Raw genomic sequence first — 23,259 nt, 5'->3', positions numbered from 1 at the left:
GTCAAAGGAGCTGCCAGTTCCTTAGCACATTCTCTCATGTGGTGAAATATCATCCAGTCCCACAGCTTTACTAATATCCAGAATACTCAGTATGTGGAACACACTCTCCTCCTGCACCTCTAAACCTCGAACCTGCTCTATCCCTCTAGTATTCAAATTGACTCCTCCGGGATGAAATACTCCAATAAAGTGTTCATTGAACAATTCCACTATATCTTCTGCATCGGTCATTCTATTCCCATTTTTATCCCACAATGTCATTCTTCCACAGTCATTTCTCCTCCTACTGGCCACATAGCTAAAAAATTCCCTAGGATTTTCTTTGGATCAATCTCTTTTCATGTTCCATTTTCGCCTTCCTTACCAAATTAGTCCCGCTCCTGGCCTGTGTCTTATATTCTTCATGCTTTTTACCCCTCTCCTTATATCTCTTCCATAGCCTTTTTTTCACATGCAGTTCCTTTTTAATATTGTTTTTCATCCACTTTACACTAAATTGTGTCCTCTTCTTCACTTGTCGAATACAGTTTACAACTGCTGCTAACAAATATTCCTTCACTATTTCCCAAGCACTAATGATATCCCACCCTTCCAATTTCTCCCCCCAAGTAGATATATAACACTATTATAATTCACATACATTCCCTTTTCTTTGATACTCCTGCATTTCTATTCATCTTCCAAGTCAAAACTACATGGTCACTCTCCCCAACTAGGGGCAGAGAAATGTCCCACAGCTTTACTAACATCCAGAATACTCAGTATGTGGAACACACTCTCCTCCTGCACCATTTGAATACTAGAGGGATAGAGCAGGTTCGAGGTTTAGAGGTGCAGGAGGAGAGTGTGTTCCACATACTGAGTATTCTGGATGTTAGTAAAGCTGTAGGACTGGATGGTATTTCACCACATGAGAGAATGTGCTAAGGAACTGGCAGCTCCTTTGACCTGGCTTTTCAATGAAAGTCTGACTGCAGCAATCTCAGTTATTATCAGCTCTTCTGATGCTATGATGAAATCCAAAACTCTTGAACCTCTTGTTCCCTCAATTACATGTTGTCTAAGACATTTGTCCCTCAAGAATTCTAGAAATTCCAATCCCTTATTGCTACACGCATCTTCCTCTTCCCAATTTATATTGCTGTAGTTAAAATCTCCCATAACAATCATTCTTCTTGCACTTGCCAAGCTCAACTGTCTAAACATCTCCTAGTCCCTGCCGTCTGTGCTCCTTGGTTTGTAGCAACACCCCACTAAATATCCTGCCTTGCCCACCTCTACCTCACACCATATGCTTTCAAAATCATTAGTGTCACAGCCTTCCAAAGTCTCCACTCTTAGAGGACACAAGTCATCACTTATCATAAGCAGTACTCCACTACCACCATGCTTTCCCTTCCTATCCTGCCGAAAAATGCTGTACCCTGCTATTTCTATTGCTGTTATTATATCCTCTTTTGTCAACCACTTCTCAGTGATCTAAATAATCTTTGGCCAGGCTGATGCTACCAGCTCCACCAATTCCTCTCCTTTATTCCGGATACTCCTGGCATTAGTATAAAGCATAAAAATGCCACTGTTTCTTTACCTAGCATTATCCCCCTCTAGAATCCACTGGGGTCAGCGTTACCTGATGTTGTCCCCCTTCTCCCAAGCACCCATTCCCACAAAAGCACCCCTGCTGCCATCCACTCTGGCTATTCTCGTTTTCCTGCACTGACTCATTCAGAAAACAGCAATCTCTCCAGATGCCTACGTTCCTTATTCAAATGCAAGCAGCCTCTCGCATACAATTCCTTTCTGTCCTCAAACGTCCTCCAAGCATCCACATATTCCAATCCTCTCATCTGACACATTCTAGCTATTATATTATTCAATATTACTGCTCTTCTGCTGAGCTCATCACTATCATACCTAGGCAGCATATGCACACTATCATTCCTCTCTGCGTTTTCTTTTGTACAACCTCAACAAGAATCTCATATCCTTCGATGCCCAATTTACATTGCCCCTTAAGTCATTCATTCTACCATCATAATCATCTCATCCACCCTTTCACCCCCCTCTTAATTGCCATAGCCACTCTTTCTATCGTTCCTCCAGGCAAACACTTGTCATGCATCCTATCTTGCACACCATTTGTCCTGTAAAAGAAGAATTGTCATTGATTGGGACATTTGTGAAAAGGGAAGAGATGTCAAAACTGATTAATAAATCACTCTTATTAAGTGAAGTTCTTAATTCTGTTTACTGTTTACAAAGTGTTATGTGTTTTATTATATTAATATTAAAATAGCTATTCTCAACATGATTGTAGTCTTCATATTTTATAAATATGATCTTTAGTCAGGACAAAGATCAACTGCTAAGCACCCAGCTGGTTACCTGAGTGGTTAGCAAATCCTCTCTCCAACAAAAAGGATGTGCATTCAAATCGTACCATGGACATGGATGTTTGCAATTGTCTTTAGGTGGTAGGTGAATTTCGCTGCTGCATGTGGGACCACTGCCCTGCCTGAAACTTTTTCAAGCCACTAGAGAAGAATCATAATCAAAATCAGAAGAAGGTTCCAAATAGGTCTGCGGTGGCTTGAAAAAGTTTCATTTGGTCTCTAGAGCAGGGTTTGTGGCCAGACAAAAAAAAAAAAAAAGAAGAAGAAAATAAAATATTATAAAAAAATATTTTCCCAAATTAGAGCAAGGTGATCAAGTAGATATAGTTAATTTATTTTTCTTAAAAAAACAAAAGAATTACCAAAACTCTTCTCATATCCAGGAATCGGAGATTGGAGAGACGAAACAGAATTAAGTAACGGTAATTTGAACGTTGAGTTATCGGACAACCCTCCAACGTTAATTCAGAGAGTGATGAAATGTTCATTACACAAGACATATCTTCAAGCCTAAAGGGAGAAAATATTATTGATGCATATTCATTATAAACAGTTCATTATAAGTTAATCACTTCATGAAAATAGCCTATAAAATTCATTTTAGTCATGTATGTAGTACAATTCCAAATTTATGCACAGACTAAGCTAGAGTTTAGAGTCTCACAAGTGAGGAGGGTTCAAAAAATGACCAACTTTTATAAGAATTGGAAGACTGAATAAAGACAACATGGGAAAAGAAATTAATATAATTATATGGCACCTTAACAGAATCTGAAGACTCACTGAGGGGACCACCCCAAACTAAACTACCTCATAGTCATTTGATACTACTTCATAAATGCATTTTTTTTTTTTTGTCTGTTAATTGTTTGTGTTCCGTAGTTGGCTTGCCTCTTTTAAAGGAGAAAAATTCCTGTTGATGTGACACCAGCTAATTCATCTGGTGAAAAGCATTTATGATTTTTCATATCCTTGAGTGAATATGAACTCAGGTCATTCCAACCAAAGGGCATCATTAGAAGAGTTGAAAAGATCCTTGGTTTAGGATGCACCATTATGATCAAAACGTGTAGAATGCATTTTGGATAATCACGATGCAACTATCTACTCTAAATATCATGTGCATTGAAACTGACAAACTTCACAGGTCATCTTTTCATGAAAAAAAACAACTTTTGTCATAACATTGTGCAAATGCTGTTTTCAGCATAGATTTACACTCCAACCACCTTTGTATATACTGATTGTAAAATTCTTTCATTCATGTAACTATCAAACAAAACCTTGGGTTCTGTTATACTATATAGAAACAATGTTACTTGTATATGTAATATTACCAGTAAAAGTAGAAAGTTTTATATTTGGGTACAAAGTAAATTATAATAGACAAGAAATTATATTGATGTTGTAATCCTTTATGCTACCATGAACAGACATAAGTTTATATACCAAATAAAGTCATGACCAGGCAACTCGTATATAGGGGGACAGATTACTTCATCAATTTGCTCTATTATCAACAGTACACTTTCTTTCATATATATATATATATATATATATATATATATATATATATATATATATATATATACATACATCGCTATGCATTATGGAAAGAATCACTTCCTAGACTAGTTTCAACTTTTACTAAAGTCTCATTAATGAAAGTTAAACCAGTGTAAACTTGTATTTTCTTATGCCTGGGTAAAGGACAAAACAAGAATATAATTTATTATAATCTTGGTTACAAAGATTATATTATTATAATCTTTGTAACCAAGCAAAAATTTCCTTCAACTACCTCTAATGCAGAGAATTTCAATGATATGTTGATAAACCATTTTGCTACTTATATATGAAAAGCATGACTTCTGCACTGATTTAGCTCTCAGAATCTCAATGGGTCTAGCTCAATATGAAATCTCAGTATAAAGGTCAAAACTAGCCAGGGTAGTTACTCTTCTCAAAATGAATGACAATGTATACATCCAATCATGTATCTAAAAACAAACATTATGGTGCAAGTTGTAAATTTAATTTTATTATTATTGAAGAGTAGCAAAACAGATGACATGTGAGCAAAGTCAAATGCAGAAACTGGTGAGTGCATGTATAAATGGGATGATTTGTGGCGGTGTTGCACCATGCAGAAATTTTTGCCTGAAAGAGCTTAGATAAAGCAAGATATATCTCTGAAGGTATGCAGTTACAATAACTGTTAAGCAGCAGAATCAGTTGAAAAATCATGGAAGTTGTCAATGACATATCATGCAAGCTATTTCCTTCCCTCTCTAAGCAACTGGGAATCTTAAGGGAACTATGATGGTTTTTATTATTTCTTTCTCTGAATTATTCAGGAAGTACTACAGAAAGTAAAAGTTCTAGAGATATACCAGATGTACATATTTTCTGTCTTCTCAATATTTGCATACTAGAGTGAAGTACAGTAGGAAATTATGGTGTATACAGGACTAGAATACATACTGATGAACAGAGAAATCTTTTTAGAATACTGCTAAACTCAATGTCAATCAGTTACAATAACACCCAAGGATCACATAATCTTCAGCAACATGTGTAAAACTATACAAACATTTATTAAACAGAATATTTAAGAGTGGAATACTTGGACCAAGACCTCCCTATAGAATATAAGGAATGGAAAAAAAAAAAAAATCAAAATAAGTTTATGATGCTGTGTCAATCCACAACTTCCTAAGACGAATCTCATTAGTACACAACAAGACGGATGATGTCAAAAAGTGTTCTGTCATGTGTTAATGCCATTTATTTTTCAAAAGAATTACTCCAGATTCCAGAAAAACCCAGAATAATCTTCAGGTTCTGTACCACTTTTATCGCAGTAGACGTTTCAAATTTCAGTTTTCTTAGATCATTGCAAAACATTTTACTATATCATCATCATCAAATTCCTGCCATGTACCCTCAAGGGGTATACAGGATATGATAGTACTACATGAAAAAATTACATCATTATTAATTTCCTATCTACAATTTTCCTCCAAATCAGTCTGTTACTTGTCAAGACTCCAACATTATCAGATCTTATATTTCTATCGTCTAAAGCACTTTGTATCGTATCAATCCACCTATATCTTGGAGTTCCTCTGGGTCGTTTTGCTGCCACCCTGGCAGAGAACACTTGTTTTGCTAATCTTTCCTCGCCCATTCTATTTAAGTGACCTGGATGCTGACAATGTTAAGTTCTTTACTAATATCCTCGTTTTTAATATGATATTGCCATTGATGCCATCTGTTCACGCCTATAATCTTTCTCAGGACTTTCATATTTGTGGTCTCTAGTCTTTGGTCAAGTGTTTTACTTCTGACCCAGCCCTCAGATCCATAAGTTAAAACTGGTTTGAACACTGTCTTGTATACAGCTAATTTAGTGTTCCGACTAATTTCTTTCTTATTCCATATAAATTTATTCAATTGACTTCCCACCATACCAGCTTTGCTGATTCTGTTGTCTATTTCTATATTTAATTTACCATCTTGAGTAAAAATCGTGCCTAAATAGCTGAAATGTTTTACTTGTTCCACAGGTTCTCCATTCACAACACAGTTGACATTTTCAATGATTCTGCCTATTTTCATTGTCTTTGTCTTTTTATTGCTGACCTTCATACCATATCTATTACAACAGCTATTCAATTTAGTCAGAGAATCTTGCAGACTTGTAGCGGATTTATTTAGAAGTATAACATCATCCGCATAAAGCAAAGAGCTGATATTAACATCTCCAATTTTGATATCATGTTTAATACCACTTTCCTTCATAATGTGATCCATATAGATAATGAATAACAGAGGGGATAATGTGCAACCTTGTCTCACACCAGATTTAACATTAAACCATCTTTCTGTACTTCCTTCAATTCTGACTGCTGACTTACAACTCAAATAAAGACTAAGTATTGCTTGGTATAATGCCCCATTCACACCATATAACTGTAGCATATTCAATAGCTTCTCTCTTGGCACCTTGTCATATGCCTTTTCTAGATCGACAAAACTTAAATACAGATCTTTGTTATATTCCCATGCTTTCTCAACTATTTGTCGTAAAGTGAAGATCTGATCCTGACAGCCTCTATTTGGCCTGAATCCAGCTTGTTCTTCACCAAGCTTTTCTTCCACAATTCTTCTCAACCATTTCTCAAGTATACTTGCATAGATCTTGCCAGGAACACTCAGTAGGGAAATACCTCTGTAATTCTCACATGCAGTTTTATTTCTCTTTTTATATATGGGTACTATGAGAGCTCTACGCCAATCATCGGGAATTCGTCCCTCTGTCCAGGCTTTCTGAACTATGCAGTGCAGCCACTGTAATACTCTTATACCACCATACTTCAGCATTTCTGGTCGAATATCATCTACTCCTACTGCCTTTCCACATTTCAAGCCTTTGATGGCTTTTTCTACTTCAAGTATGGATATGTATTCCTGACTGCATGCCTGGTCAGTGTTTTTTACCATTGTGCTGTCATCACTGCTTGTTTCATTTAGCAGTTTTTCAAAGTAATTACTCCATACTTCAAGGATATCTTTTTCTCCCGTAAAATCTTACTTCTCACCATTTCCTTTTGCAACTTTCATGGATGACTCCTTGTCCTTGCTCCTACCCCCCCCCACTCATTTTACAACAGACAAAAAATCGCTCCAGTGTCAATTGTAAACACTTCTCAACAGTCTTGATCATATTACTTCTTTGTCTTCTATTCACCAAACTACATACCCTCAATTTATCATCACAACAAACATACAGTCCTGATATCATTTTTGTTATCTGCCTCTGTATCCTCTCTAAGATTTCCACCTCTGTACTTGCTCCAAGGTTACTCCATATTCTTCAAATCTCGGTGACCAAATCTGAGCACAACAGTCCAGTCCCAGGCATGGTCTGTCCCATCATGGCTTATATAATGGAACCACCATCTATCTCTAGTCAGCACTCTTCATTACGTTGCAGCAATCATCTAGGTTATCTTTACAACCATTGCAATATCACCTATGAACTTCAAATTTCTATCTGTGATCACAACACGATTCCTTGTTTCCTCTACTTCTCCAGTATAAGTCGACCAAGTGATTATGAAGCACCAAAGCTGTGCATCTAAAATTTCAAAACCTTACATTCAGCTGTATTAAACTGACTTGCCCATTCATTTTTCCACCTTTCCAGCTTATTCAAATCCTCCTGAAGAGCCACAGCATCACTTTTACTAATAACTCTCCTAGGCTTCACATCACCTGCAGATAATCAGCAGAATATCTCCCTGTAAATTGGCAACATAACATAAAAATTGAACAGAATAGTTACAGTACCAACACGTTATCATTTTTATCATCAAACTCCTGATATGATCCTTCAAGGGGTGTTCAGGATATGATAGTACAACATGAAGAACTTGCATCATTTTTAACTTCCTATCAAATATTTTCCTCCAAATCAATCTGTTATCTGTCAAGACTCCAGCATTATCAGATCTTATATTAATGTCTTCTAAGGAACTTTTTACTGTATCAATCTACCTATATATTGGTGTCTTTGTCCTGCCAACATGGCAGAGAACACTTGTTTTGCTAATCTATCCTCTTCCATTCTATTTAAGTGACTGTACCACCTGAGATTAGCTCTACTAACACATTCCTGGCTGCTAACAATGTCAAGTTCTTTCGTAATATCCTCATTTTCAATATGATATTGCCATCGTTGACATTTGTTCATGCCCCTAATCTTTCTGAGGACTCTCACAGCTGTGGTCTCTAATCTTTGATCAACTGTTTTATTTTTAACCCAGCTCTCAGATTCATAAGTTAAAACTGGTTTGAAAAACTGTCTTGTATATAGCTAATTTAGTGTTCAGACTAATTTCTCTCTTATTCCATATACATTTATTCAGTTGACTTCCTACCATAGTAGTTTTGTTGATTCTGTTGTCTATTTCCCTATTTATTTTACCATCTATACTAAAAATAGTCCCAAAACAGCCAAAATGTTTTACTCGTTCTATAAGTTCGTCATTCACAATGCAGTTGATATTTTCAATGCTTCATACCAAATCTATTACAACAGTTATTCAATTTAGTCAAGGAATCTTGCAGACTTGTAGATTTATTTAGAAGTATAACATCATCTGAATAAAGTAAAGAGATGAGATTAACATCTCCAATTTTGATATCAAATAATAGATAATGGATAGCAAATAATAGAGGGGATAATGTACATCCTTGTCTCACACTAGATTTAACGTCAACATCTTCCTCTACTTCAATTCTAACTGTTGATTCACAACTCAAATAAAGACTAAGTATTGCTTGATATAATGTCCCATTGACACCACATAACTGTAGCGTATTGAATAGCTTCTCTCTTGGCACCTTCTCATATGCCTTTTCCAGATCGACAAAACTTAAATTCAGATCTTTGTTATATTCCCAGGATTTCTCAACTATTTGTCGTAAAGTGAAGATCTGATCCTGACAACCTCTATTTGGCGTGAATCCAGCTTGTTCTTCACCAAGTTTTTCTTCTACAATTCTTCTCAACCGTTTCTCAAGTATACTCATATAAATCTTACGAGGAACACTCAATAGGGAAATACCTCTGTAATTCTCACATTCAGTCTTATTTCCCTTTTTATTTATGGGTACCATGAGAGCTCTACTCGAATCATCTGGAATTCGTTCCTCTGTTCCAGGCCCCTGAACTATGCAGTGCAGCTACAGAAAGACTTTTATACCTCCATACTTGAGCATTTCTGCTTGAATATCATCTACTCCTGCTGCCTTTCCACATTTCAGGCTTTTGATGGCTTTTCTACTTCAAGTATGGATATGTATTCCTGATTGCATGCATGCTGAAGACGGCTTCAACTATCGAGTCTGGATCATCAATCTATGGAGTAATTGCTGTCGCTGATTGTTTCGTTTAACAATTTTCTGAAGCAATTACTTCAGACCTCAAGGACATCTTTTTTCACCAGTTTTCATGTCACATTTATCATCTCTGATTCCTTTTACAGCACTCTCCTCAATTTCTGAGATTTTTCAATAGCCTCCAGAATATTTTGCCACATTCTTGATATTTATTTTCTATGCTCTTACCAAAGTCTTCTCATGACTTTTGTTTACTAGTATTATACAGGATTTAGCTTTCTTACATTTGTCTCTGTATTCTCTAAGAGCACAAGCTGACTTATTTGCCAGGAACTTTTGATATGCTTTCTTTTTTTAGTTCACTGCCTCTTTGACTTCCTGTGTCCCCCACGGAGTTCTGATTTTTCTATCCTTGCAGACAACCTCACCACATGCCTCTCGCTGAATCAATCAAAGTTTTCTTCAGGGCTTGTCAGTGAATCTCCAAGGTTTTTTTCCTGTTCTCAAACTCTTTCATTTTTTCTTGAATAATGTTTGTGTATTTTAGTCAACAGTTCACATCTGAGAGCTGTTCAACTTTTATTCGCTTTAAAACTTTCTTACATGTTCTTCTTTTCGATATGAAATTCAATTTTATCCTGCTCAACACTAAATAGTGATCACTTTCAATTTTAAATCCTCTGTACACCCTAGTGCCCTCTGCCAGAGAGAAAACATTACTATCAACAATAACATAGTCAATGAGACTTTTCTTATTTCTTGCTTCTTCTCTCCATGTAAATTTGTGCACATTTTTATGTTGGAACATTGTGTTAGTAATAACCAGTCCATGTCCTGAGCAGAAATCCAACACGTATTTGCTATTATTATTAGCTTTACTCTTTTCTGTAAGTTTTCCCAAAATATTTTTGCAAGTTTGACAATCATTTCTTACCCTGCTATTTAGAGACTAAACAAGGAACAACTTTACCTTTTTCATTATGTCAGTTGCTTTCTCTAAAAAATTCCTCCACTTCTGCCTTAGTAGAACCTTGGTGGAGCAGTTTCAAGGAGACAGAAGGTTACAAGTGAGGTCCCACAGGGCTCAGTACTAGGACCTATATTGTTTAACCTTTATATCAATGACATTGCCAGTGGATTGCAAGGGGATATTCAGTTGTTTGCAGATGATGCGAAGCTGGGAAGGATTATTAGTAATAGCGCAGATGTGGTAGCCCTGCAAGAGGATTTGAATAAGCTAGATAGATGGGCAAATGAATGGGGGTGTCACTTTAATGCAGCAAAATGTAAGGTCTTGAGGTTTGGGAAACATAGATTGGATGCTGCATACTCTAGGGAGGAGTTATCCTGGAGGAAGTAGGGGAGACAAGAGATCTGGGGTTGATGATTGATAGAAACCTGAAGTTTAGGGGACATATTGCAAAGGTGGTGAAGGTAACACAGAGGATTGCTGCTATTATGAGAAGGACACTAACCTGCAGAGATAAGAGGGTTATCATTCCGTTGTATAAGTCTCTGATCAGACGACACTTGGATTATTGTTCTCAGATTTGGTCCCCAGGATTTGAAGGAGATAAATTAACTGTGGAAAAGATACAAAGATGGATGACAAAGATGGTCTCTGGACTGTACAAGGATAGTTATGAGAATTGGCTGAGGGAATGTGGACTGCAGAATTTGGCAGATAGAAGAAGGAGAGGTGATATGATTGAAACTTTTAAACTGTTGAGAGGTGGTTACAGGGTTGACAGTGGGGAGTTCTTTCATTTGGTTGAACAGCAGGAAGGAGTGATGACAAGAGACCATCCCTGGAAGTTACGAAAGGAAACTGTGAGCAAGAGGGTGAGGAGTGGTTTCTTTGCATGGAGGGTGGTTGAGCCGTGGAATGCATTGCCAGATAGAGTGGTGAGGGTGAGAATGGTCAATGAGTTTAAAGAGTGGTATGATAGACTTTGTGTTTCTTAGGGGGGAACCTCCCCTCGATGAGTCTTGACAGACTTTATGTTCTTAGGAAGGACCTCCCACGAATAGTCTTTTGAGTCCATGGAGGCCTGAATAATAATAATAATAATAACATTGCCCTTAAGAAATTCACACTGTCCTTCATAAGTTACATTTCCCTCATCTGCACCAGTCTGGTTGGCCGAGTGGTTAGTGTACCTGCTGTCCAATCAACAAGTTGTTGGTTCGAATCTCAATTTTTCCAAAACCAAGTGAGAAATAAAAAGTCACCTATAGTTGGATACTTCCATTGTGTCCTTGTATAATGGCACTATATTAACATCCTTCCAACCCTCAGGAAATAGCCCACTTGCAAGTCTTTCATTAAACAATCAGGTCAATGGAATGGTCAGTTCCTTATCACATTATTTGAAAACGTGGTGAAATTTCATTTAGTCCCATTCTTCCAATATCTAGAGTACTCAGTATTCGGAATACAACCTCTTCATCACTTCAAATCCCTTTAAGAATAAAGCTTGCTTTACAGGATGAAACATACTAAAGAAGTGATGATTATCTTAGTACACTATCTAAAATCTTCCAATGAGTTCTGACTAGCCCTCTAATGCACAACTTACCTTTCATATATATTTTTTCTATATCTTTTAGATATTATAGTTTGGAATTTTGAGAATGTAAATGAAACATGCGAATTATCTAACCCTTAGCTCACCTACAATAACAATACTAATGTACAACTATTTTCAATCTTTCATCAGTGGCAGTCACAAAAGCTAGTTTCATATAAAGGTTAATATTAAATCAAGTGAAAATGGTTTTTTATCAGGGCCTGTGTTACACCAGACCGAATAAAAATATGCAAATAACCAACATCATATTCCTGATATTACCCTCAAAGGATGGGGGAGGAGAAACAGGATATTAATATGATACTACATGAAAATGTACATTAGTAACTTATTGAAAATTTTCCTCCAAATTAATCTGTTATCTCCCAGAACTGTAACTATCAGCTGTTATAATTTTCTTCTAACAACATCAATTCACCTAAATCTGTCATTTTCAGGGTTATTTTTCTGCCCTTTGCATCAAACACTGTTCTGGTATTTTGTCTTCTAACATTAAGCAACCACACCACCTGAGATTAAATCTGCTCACACATTCCTGAATGCTAAAAATGTTTAGTTCCTTCAGAACATTTTCATATTTAATATGATTGATTCTGCCATTGATAATGTCTATGCAAACCATTAATTGTTTCTCAGAATGCCCATACTTGTAGTCCAGTCTTTTGATCAACTGTTTACTTCTAACCAATCCTCAGATCTCTAAGTTAAAACTGCCTTTAATCTAATCCAGAGTAATTTAATAATAAGGTGTGGCACCTTTTGGCAACTGGCATTTAGAAATATGAGTTCCACATCGCTTCAACCTTGGTATTATCAAGTCAGGCAGTGCCGTGCCGTGGGTAGGAGGCGCCCTTGTGCAAAACGTTTTTCAGCGCCCCCATAAAATAAGTTTCCATGAAAAATTTTTGCAAAAAATTTTATTTTGTTAAAAGTACAAAACAGTTTATATGCATATATAAAAATAAATTTTATTTAACCGTAGTAGAACATTGTAATCACTGATATTCATAAATAAGAAATTTTTAATAATAAACATTTTCAAAAATGTTTATTATTAAAACATTTAATATATAAATTTAATATATAAATACAACAGAATATATTATATATATAATATATATATATATAAACAAAAATTACTTTTATTTTAATATAAAAAGAAATATTACATAACGAAGATAATTTGGATTCATGCTTTTAACTATATAACAATTAGTATAAATATAGATTTATTTTCAATATATTTATCCGTGTTGCTTTGGCCGCCACAAAATTTTTAATAATATCTTTAATGTCTAATGAATCCATATTATTATTTTCAATTGATATAATTGATAAATCCGTTAGACGCTCTCCAGACATTGTTGACCGCAAATAATTTTTTATTAGTTTCAGTTTTGAAAAACTTCTTTCCCCTGATGCTACGGATATTGGTAATGTTAAATAAATACGCATCACAATCGCAGTATTCGGAAACATGTCGGTTAATTTATTTTCGTATATATAATTTAAAACATCCTGAGGAACCGACTCTTTTTTAATAAAACATTGCAAAGTTTTCAATTCCTCAAATAAAGTCATACCATCAATATCACAATTGTCGGAATCTTGATTGTCGCTCAGTTTTAAGTGCAAATCTTTACAATGTTTCATTAAATCTTCATCACTCCAATCTTTTAATTTGCTAATATCTCTTATAACTTTTAAGTCTTCGCTATGTTGTTTTAAGAGTATGAATCTTTCCTTGACTGAAATTATCGTGTCTAAAATTGCGAAGAAAAAAATTATTTTAAAATTTTGTTTAGGATCATGCATTGTGTCATCTGCTTTGTAACCAAACATTTTTGTTTTTGTTCTTTTGCGAATGTCTGGAAAAATAGGATCAATATTAAGATTGCTTGCTACTTCTTTTGCAGTTCTAATAATATTTTCAAAATATTGGTCTGTTCGGCAAGTATTTAATTCTTTATAACATAATCAAGATTTTCTGTAATTTTTCCTATATCAAATGTCGGATTCTGCATTATTTTGCTTGCAACATTTACGAGACTTAAGATTTCATACCAAACACGAACAGAGCAAATAAATTTAAGCGAATAAATATTTGAAATTAAGTTGTCTGCCTGAACTCTAGAATCGATATCGTTAGTTTCATCTTCTGTAATATCAAAGAGAGCCTGGTAAATTTCCTTGATATTATTTTTAAGTGGCTTTAATGCTTCTACTCTACTTACCCACCTAGTAGCAGAAAGTGGTTTCAAATTTAAAACATGAATATGTTTTTTTAATATAGCCCAACGTTTCACAGATATTGAAAAATAATTATATAATTCCTGTATTACCCCCAAAAAAATTTACAGTTTCACAGGATATCTTAGCTGCATCATTAACTACCAAATTTAATGAATGAGCAGCACACGGAATAAAAAAAGCCCTTGAATTTATTTCAAGGATTTTTTTCTGCATTCCATTATGTTTGAACCGTTATCATAAGCTTGGCCGCGTAAATCTGAAATGTTAATATTCAATAATTTTAAATAATTTTTTATAAATTGAAATAGTCCTTGCCCAGTGGTATCTTCTACAGATTGAAAACCCAAAAAAATGTTCATGAATTTCTGCTATATTTGTATCTTTATTTTGATTAACAAATCTAATAACAATAGATAATTGTTCTGTGTGGCTTATATCTGGAGTAGTGTCAAGAATTAATGAATAATATTTCGCTTCTTTAACCATTTCTAAAATTTTTTGTTTTATAGCTTCAGAAATTATACGGATGATTTCATTTTGTATTTTATCACCTAAATGCTTGGATGCGATGCAAATGTTCTGCCATTATCGAATCAAATTTAGCAACAGTTTCTACTAACTTTAAAAAATTGCCATTATCATTTTCAAAAAGTTTTTGTGAAGAACCTCTAAAAGCTATACACTGTCTTGATAAATATTGTCTTATGTAGATTAACTGTTCTATAACAGATTGCCAATATTTTTTCTCAGTTTCGTATAATCTTTGTCGTGTGCAATCAATAGTGCATTTCTTAATCAACGACATTTTAAGTTCGCTGTATTTTGAACAGTTTTTAATGTGCGCGGAACTTGACTCGTGTATTTTTAGTATATGACTCAAATGTTGCCAATTGTTACAACCGTATTCATTAGTAAGTTGGGAATTTTGACTACCAAATATTTTACAATAATAACAGTAAACCGAATTTCGCGATTCTGAATAAACTAAATAACTTCGTAAAAGTTTTTCTCCATTTGCTAAAGTTTGATAATAGCATGAATTGGAAAACTTGCGGCCAGATTCATCTTTGGGAAATTCTTTATCAACTACTTGACGTGGGCAATGCTCAACTAAACAATCACTAACTTTGGTAGTTATATGATTCAGCCAAGTACCTGGTTCATCAACATTAAAATTTGAAGTTTCGTGTTTCGCTGAATCGGAATCCAATATTTCTTCTGCTGCAACTTCTGTAGACAGTCCAGTTTCATTTTCGCATGTAACATTTGTTTCTTCATAGTTACCTTGTGTCCACTCTTTTTCTGGAGTAGAGCTACACGGAGTACTTGCTTCGTCAGAACTTTCTGTTCTTCGTTTTTTATGTGGTCCTGAAGTTAAAAATTTATTTAGCGATCCAGCCAGTTTATGTTCCAGTTGTACTTGCTGCAATTGTCTTTTCCTGTTTTGTACACCAGATAACTTCTTTGGCTTTTTTTCCGACATCTAAGGGTTAACACACTTGGTTAGAGTTTAAAATAAGAAGAGTGTTAAAAGTTGTCCACCAAAATAAATAATAATTTCTGAAATTTTCCCTTAGCCAACTATTATTTTTAAGGTGAATGGCCCAAGACTGACTATTTGTTTTTAATTACAGAATTTGATTTTTCAGATATTTTGAATAATAAATATGCTTATATTTTAGGTATTTTTTAAAAATTAACATGTAGAGATATTAGCCACTGATTGATTTCTCAGTGATATTTATTTAATATTTTTTACATTCTGGTAATTGTTTAATAATTAAGAAATTTCTAGAATATTAAAATCATTTATTAAAGAAATCAGTAAAAGGACCCCAACCCCAATGTCTTCCAAATAGAACAAGAACAAATATATAAATAAATCTCTTATTGAAAATTATTTATTTTCTAGACATCTACCCAACATAACATAAAAATCTTTTGTTTTCAAAATAAGATAATTAACTAAAATTAAACAATTTAACTGATTTTCAAACTTAGCAAAAATATAATAGATGTACTTACTTTACATAAATAATAATCCATATTCACAAAAAATTTACTAAACAATCATAAATATATTTTATAAAACAAAAGGCAACTGCATAGTAACACTGTTAGTGTAACGCACAAAATGAAATGACGCAAAAATACACTAAAAATTATCAAGAAAGGGCCAATTGCAGTATGTGTAAACAAAGTTCATCTAAAGGATTCATCTAAAAGCTCATCTAAAACAGACTGGAAATCTATTGGGGTTTCCCCACGTAGGTTCAAATCCTGCCGACTGCACCATTTGTCGTGACGTTCTATTTTCATGTTGTGTTCTAATCCGCCATCTTGTTAAAAGTCACTTTCATAAAATAAAACACAACTAATTGTAAATTGATCACTAATCCAAGGGTAGAGAAATTTCTATTACACTGCGCCACTCTATCCTTAGATAAGTCTATATGAAACAGTACGATCAATTCAAAGTTAGTTAGCAGTCCTTTCATTCAATCAGGCCAAAGTATTTATTTTCCTTCTGCGATTCCCGCTAGATTCGAATTTTTGTGAATGGTGCAGTAATAAGAAATTCAGGCAAATACAATAGTTAGATTAACCAATGAAACATTTAATATAGGTCATATAACACATACATAAATTTTACTTCTAATTTCTATATACTAGAAACAAGTCAAACATTAAGTTTAGATAATCTCAATAGCACAATCTTCCAAGTCTTCACATGTACTTTCTCAGCTTCTGGGTTACAAAGTTTCTACAGTTAAATTAATACAATGGAGCATCCAATCTAGTCAGTTTTCACACAATTCTCAGTCATGCTATAAGTTCAAAATATTACAAGCACTAATAGCTGAAAATATCTTCCAAACAATTCTTATCTCCAACTCTCATTCACAAAGAGTTTCCACAGTTAAAGTAGCGTTAAGCATAGCGTAATTAACACACAATTCTTCAAGCATAGAAATAATACACTATGATAAACCTTACCGGAAATAGTTCCTAGTACATCAAATACGTTGTGAGCAAACTTTTAAATTATTTTTATTTCACTTAAGAACACATCTACAAGACTTATCCACAGTTATAATTAAAACACTATCAATCGCGCTTCAGAAATCCAGACATCGACTGCAGGGTCTTCAACTATCCTCGTTACCACTCATAAACTAATTAAAACACTGTGCGGTTCTCCTTAGGGCAAATCGGAAATAAGCCGCAATTCTAGACCAACTGGGTTTATTCAGAATTCTTCCTTGAACGTCCAGCTTTTTATATTATCTAATTACAGCATCAATTTCCCTTTTATTATTACTGCTGGCTTCACTTTCAGCTAACTATAAAATTCACTTCGTCTTTGCTCACTTATAAAAATTATCCTCTTAACTCCTGCCCTTAAGAACCTTTCATTTACTTCTACTTCTCTAGTTTATGCCCTTGCTTCCTTTCACTTCCAAGTTTCCGTCCCAACTCTCTCTTGCTACCTCTTATATTTTTTTATTATTCTTTTTCCAGCCCTCGCTCTGTTCCACTTGCGCTCGTTTATTTCACGCGTTTCCATGACAACAAATAAACGTAAACATTTTCGCTAACGTTACATAAGGTTATACCACTACATTCAGTTATTACATAACGTTAAACTTTCACAAACAAGAATAAATAGAATATCTGCATTTCAATAAATGCGTAGTTAAATTACAAATACAAGTTCTTATAATATTGACATAACAATAAATAAAATAGCTTAATAATATTTAATACAGAATCTTATTACTATTAACACATATCTTTGATTAAACAATTAAATATTAGATATAATTAAGGTAATTACATGATATCAAATTATAATTTAAGTTATTTACATTAAATAATATTTACAAATGTAGCCTTTGTGATGGAAGATCATGTTGGATTCTGAAGCAAATAATAATTACTCTAATATATACATAATCAGAATCCAACAGTTTTATAGCTCATAAATAAATATCTGAAATTAATAAACATAATACCTATGTTTATTAATTTAATTCGATCCGCGTCAGCCTGATGCGCCGATAGTCTATCCCGCGCATATATACGGGATTTTTAGCTAAGGTCGCTCAGCTGATTAATATGTTTATAATTTATAAACTATTATCTTTAAAATTTTATTTCTCTATCAAAAATCTAAAAATAAGTACACAATTAAATTCAAAGTCAAATTGTCCAAAGTTACTTAAACACAGAATACACAATACACTCAATATGTTTCACATTCCAAATTGAAATGACTCCGAAAAAAATGTAAGTGCATGTTTGGATAGACGCTATTTCGTCTATTCAAATTCGAAGCAGAATTTAAGAAAACGAACATCGTAATGTACATCTATGTTTCAGACTAAATATTTTTGGATAGATCGGTGTTTCTGAAACTTCAGATATCCGTGTACCCTTCTTTAATTTTCATTATTACCAAGTACCTTTTCAAAATACCCTTATCAAAATAATAATAATAATAATAATAATAATAATAATGAATAAATAAATAAAAATATATTTCATTGTAACTGTGTTTTATTTGAATTTAGATGTACATTTAAACAAAAAAAAACATGATTTATTTTTAATAGAACAAAATTTATAAAGATACTAATCATCTTTACGTAATATAAATAATTTAACATCAAGGAGAGGAGTGAAATTGCTTATTTCTATATCTGCTATATTGCTCTCTTTTGTGAGTTTTATAAATCCAGTCTTTAACCAATGATCCATACTTAACAATTTGAAAGCTAAAAAAATTACCGTATTTACTCAACTATAACTCGCACTTTTTTCCCAAAATTAAAGCTAAAAAATCATGCTGTGAGATATATGTGGGGATTTTCGGAAACCAAAGTTTTCAGAAAAAAAAAAAAAAACTGAAAATGGGTATGACTTACCAAGAATCTTCTATTCTCCATCACTTCTTCTGTCCTCAAGAGTGGTTTCCTTGTGTGCAATCAGTTATCTACCCAAACAGAGTCATCTTCTTTCCCATTATATCAAGCAAAAATTACCAGTAATTTAAGACTTGAGATACGAAATGAACAATCCTTGACAAATTACTAATGAGATGTGAAAGATGTGCGCGATTGTAGGCCAGTATAATAGAGAAAAAGCCACTATATATAAAACCATATGTTGCACCTGCTGTATATAGCAGTTTCTGTTGGAGGGAAGATTTCATTCATTAGTTATTAGTGTTTATATTCCCAGTTGTCTGTAATGGCACTATTTGTTGAGAACTATATTTTGAGAAATATATATTAGTCTGCAAATGATGTCTGTGACCCTTATCCAGTGACATGATAAAACTAAACTGGGATAAAAACACTATAAAGAGGAAGAAGATATATGTATATAAAGGTAGCTAAACAAAAGGCATGAAAGATTTTGATAAGAATATAGAAGATAAATAGCAGAAGATGACATTTCTGGAAGCTATTGATGATGGTATTTGACTAGAAATGCTTAAGTATGGAGATATGCAAAGTTTTCACTAGTAAAGCTGCATAATTATTATTCGGTATCTCTATGGAGTCTAAAAACTCATTATGGATGACTAAAACAAACTATTATACACCAAACACTTATCAGTCCTCTCCTTAAACTCATTCACTGTCAGGGAGGTGGCATCTGTGAGTAAGCTACTAAGCGAGTGCTCCCACATTTTATCGCTATTGCAAGAGTTTCCCATTCAAACTAAACATCAAACGGAAATCTTAACAGCTAGTACTAAGGAGCAGACAACTCCAGCACAACCTTTAAGTACTTTTAGTGCATTAAAAGTTATATCTCAATGTAACAATCGACAACGTGCAAGCACCTGCTATGCCTTATGCGAAGCAAAAATGGTAGTAACAAAAGCCAACGACGAACAAACCCTGTGTCTTACCAGCGTAGTGCTGTCGATTTGCCATCAAAATGCCACAACTGCAAAACTGATATCAGCGAGTAAAAAAATAGGGTATAATGTGAGAGTTATGTTGCTGGAAACATGCTTACTGCGCAAAAATGGATGAATTGGCGCACAAGATATATCAACCTTAACCAGCCCTATTTCTGTTCGCTGTGCCTCCTGTCTGTTAAACAGTTAAACTTAGGAAAACGAATTGAAAACCTCAAACAGCACATCAGTGTTATGAATGAAACTCTTTCCTCCAAAATACAAGCATTAGAAACCAAGCTGGAATCAACTGACGATCAGCACTGCAACACAAGTTCGTCCTTCCTCGTGAATGAACTCTGTGAAATAATTGCATCAATGGTGCACGACTCGATGGAGGCCAAAAACAAAATATTCAACACTGTCATTTTGAACTTTCCAAAAGAAAACGGAAAAACACTGAAAGAAGACATCATCAAATTAGCAGAAGAATGTGACATTGATCCTAAAAATATTGTCAGGTGTCATTGTTCCGGACCCATAAACAAAAGAAACGACAGAACAAACTTTCTATACCTCATAAAAGTGACTTGTGACACACCAACAAGCACATCAAAACTAATAACAGCGATCAACAACAACAAGTTCAAAGACACTTGTCCACAATCACACATGAGCTCGACCAGATTTATCATTTGTACAAAGAGAACAAGGACACCAGCTTTGAATACAGCTAGTAGAAAATGTCAAAATGGTGACTACAGCTGGACCATCGACCACAGACAAGCTAAATTGCTGCAGAAACCAAGTGATGCCACTAGCATCACTTGGTTTCTGCAGCAACCAGCTGCAGAAACTAAATTGTTGCAGAAACCAGTATGCAGGCACTGCACAGGATATGTGCAATGCACCTGCAGTCAAACATATGACTCACAAAACCCTACAAATCCACTTCACCAACATCTGTGGCCTAAACTCCAACCTTAATAGTCTGCACTACCACCTGCAGTCTACCAAACCTTGCCTACTCTTTCTGGCAGAAACTCAAATCTCGCCTCCCGCCAGCACTATTCACCTCAACGTACCAAACTACACACTCTAACTCCTTTCGACCCAAGGGTAGCATCTATGCATACATCTGTTCCAACATACTTTGTCATAGAGCGCCCAACCTAGAATCGCCCAACTTTCACCATCTATGGATGAAAATATCCCTACCCAACTCAGTCAAATTCATATGATGTCTCTGTCACTCCCTTAATGCAAAAACAACCCCTCTGAGATCTTCAATTTCCTCTCAGTAAAAGTTGACTTTCTCCAGTCCCACTTTCCCAACAGCAAAATCATTCTCCTAGGATATTTTAATGTCCACAACACCAAATGGCTTTTCTCCGGCAGTTGTACAGATCTTATAAGCAGAGATTGCTGAAACATTTGCCATCATTAACAACCGACCTTACACAAATTGATCTCATGTCAACCAGAATACCAATCCCCAAACATCCTAGATCTCTTCCTCACCAATGGCTCTTCCAAATACACAGTGAATGTAGTGAGCCGCCTGGATAATTCAAACCACAATCTAGTGCTCATCTCCTCCCCCAAGAGTAGTTTGGCATTAAAATCGCCCAACCGGCCACGACGTCTATAGATGTCCAGATAAATCTGGATACGAAGCTCTAAAACCCATTGAATAACACGGATAAGAAGTGCAATTTGGTGTCATTATTTCATCCACATTGGCCGGTAGGGAGGATAACAGTGCCAAGTGGGACAGCCTCTGCAACTTCTATGCCTCATTCCCATGGTTAGACTATTGCTTCTGACCTTCCAACCGAAACACATGCACCAAACTCATAACAAAAGTAATCCTCACTGGCATGGAATCATACATTCCCCACAGTACTCTGACCTGCCATTCCCTAACTAAACCCTGGTTTTCCAAAAGATGCACCAAGGCTGTATAAATGAAAAACCAAACATACCATTACTGGCTCAAATCAAGAATCCCATCCTCCTTTAGAGCTTGTACCCAAACCCGAAATAAATGCAAAAAACACAATCAATGCTTCCAAAACAAGCAAAAAGTAGAAAATTAGCAGCCTGTCCAAATGGCAGTTGAGCCTTTTGGTCCCTCACCAAAGCAATCACTTCTGCCCAACACTATTCCCACCTCTATCATACTCAGATGGCTCCATTGCATCATCACCTACAGAAAAGGCTGATCTCCTGGCCTCATACTTTGCTTCCAATGCACACATAATTGACAATGGCAAATATCCCCCAAACCATTCCAGATGCCCAACATACAATGCCCACTATATCCTTTTGCCAGAAAGAGATCAGCAAAATGCTGTCCAAATTAGACACAAAAAAGTCTCATGGCACTCCTCCAATTGACCTGAAGGTTTGCGAACCAGAACTGTCTCCAGTCCTATGTCGCTTATATATACTGTCTTACTCCACTGGTATCTGTCCCACAGCCTGGAAATTGGCCTATATTCAACCCATTCCCAAGAAGGGTGACAAGTTACTGCCATACAACTATCGCCCCATCTCGCTCACCTTAGTGTTGTCTAAAGTAATGGAAAAAATCATCAATTCCAAACTACTACACTATCTTGAAGCTACCCATTTAATAAACGACTGCCAGTACGCATTCCATTGCTGCCGATCAACAGGAAATCTGCTCACATATGTCGCCCATCTTTGGACAAATGCCATGGAGAAGTTTGATGAATCTCAAGCAGTTGGACTTGATATCGTCAAGGCGTTTGACCGGGTCTGGCACAAGGGCTTACTAAGCAAGCTGCCATCATTTGGTCTATCTCAAGACCTCTGTAGTTGGGTTACCAGCTTTCTGTCTGGGGCACACACTATGTATGATGGTGGATGGCTCCTTATCCTCTCATCATTTAACTAATGCCGGGGTTCCTCAAGATCTGTCCTCTCACCAACCCTCTTCTTACTATATATCAATGACCTACTTCAGCTTACCTCCAACCCAATAAAGTTTTGCAGATGACAGCACATTGCACTCCTCCCTTTCTTTTGAAAAACCTTACACCATATAACTCACCTCAACTTACAGAACAGCAACCACCACTGCCCTCAATTCAGACCTCCAAGCCATCCTCCAATGGGGTTCAGATAACTTAGTCAATTTCAATACAAATAAAACCCAGTCCTGTCTCATTTC

At 35.2% G+C, this 23,259-nt stretch overlaps 1 protein-coding gene across 3 annotated transcripts in view; it reads right to left on the bottom strand.

The window, feature by feature from the left end:
• Nucleotides 1–23,259, bottom strand: part of LOC150099834 (leucine-rich repeat-containing protein 49-like) — an 853,241-nt gene that overhangs the window by 436,493 nt on the left and 393,489 nt on the right. For all 3 annotated transcript variants that reach the window (XM_090403687.1, XM_090403689.1, XM_090403688.1), the window contains exon 10: nucleotides 2,756–2,903. In XM_090403687.1, coding sequence (XP_090259813.1) covers nucleotides 2,756–2,903 — 148 coding nt within the window. The remainder of the gene's footprint in view (nucleotides 1–2,755; nucleotides 2,904–23,259) is intronic.

The sequence above is a fragment of the Typopeltis vanoorti genome, chromosome 14, assembly GCF_054136105.1.
Source record: "Typopeltis vanoorti isolate ZY-2024b chromosome 14, IOZ_Tvanoo_1.0, whole genome shotgun sequence".
In the NCBI taxonomy this organism is placed as follows: domain Eukaryota; kingdom Metazoa; phylum Arthropoda; class Arachnida; order Uropygi; family Thelyphonidae; genus Typopeltis; species Typopeltis vanoorti.
This window is presented reverse-complemented; position numbering and strand designations above follow the sequence as displayed.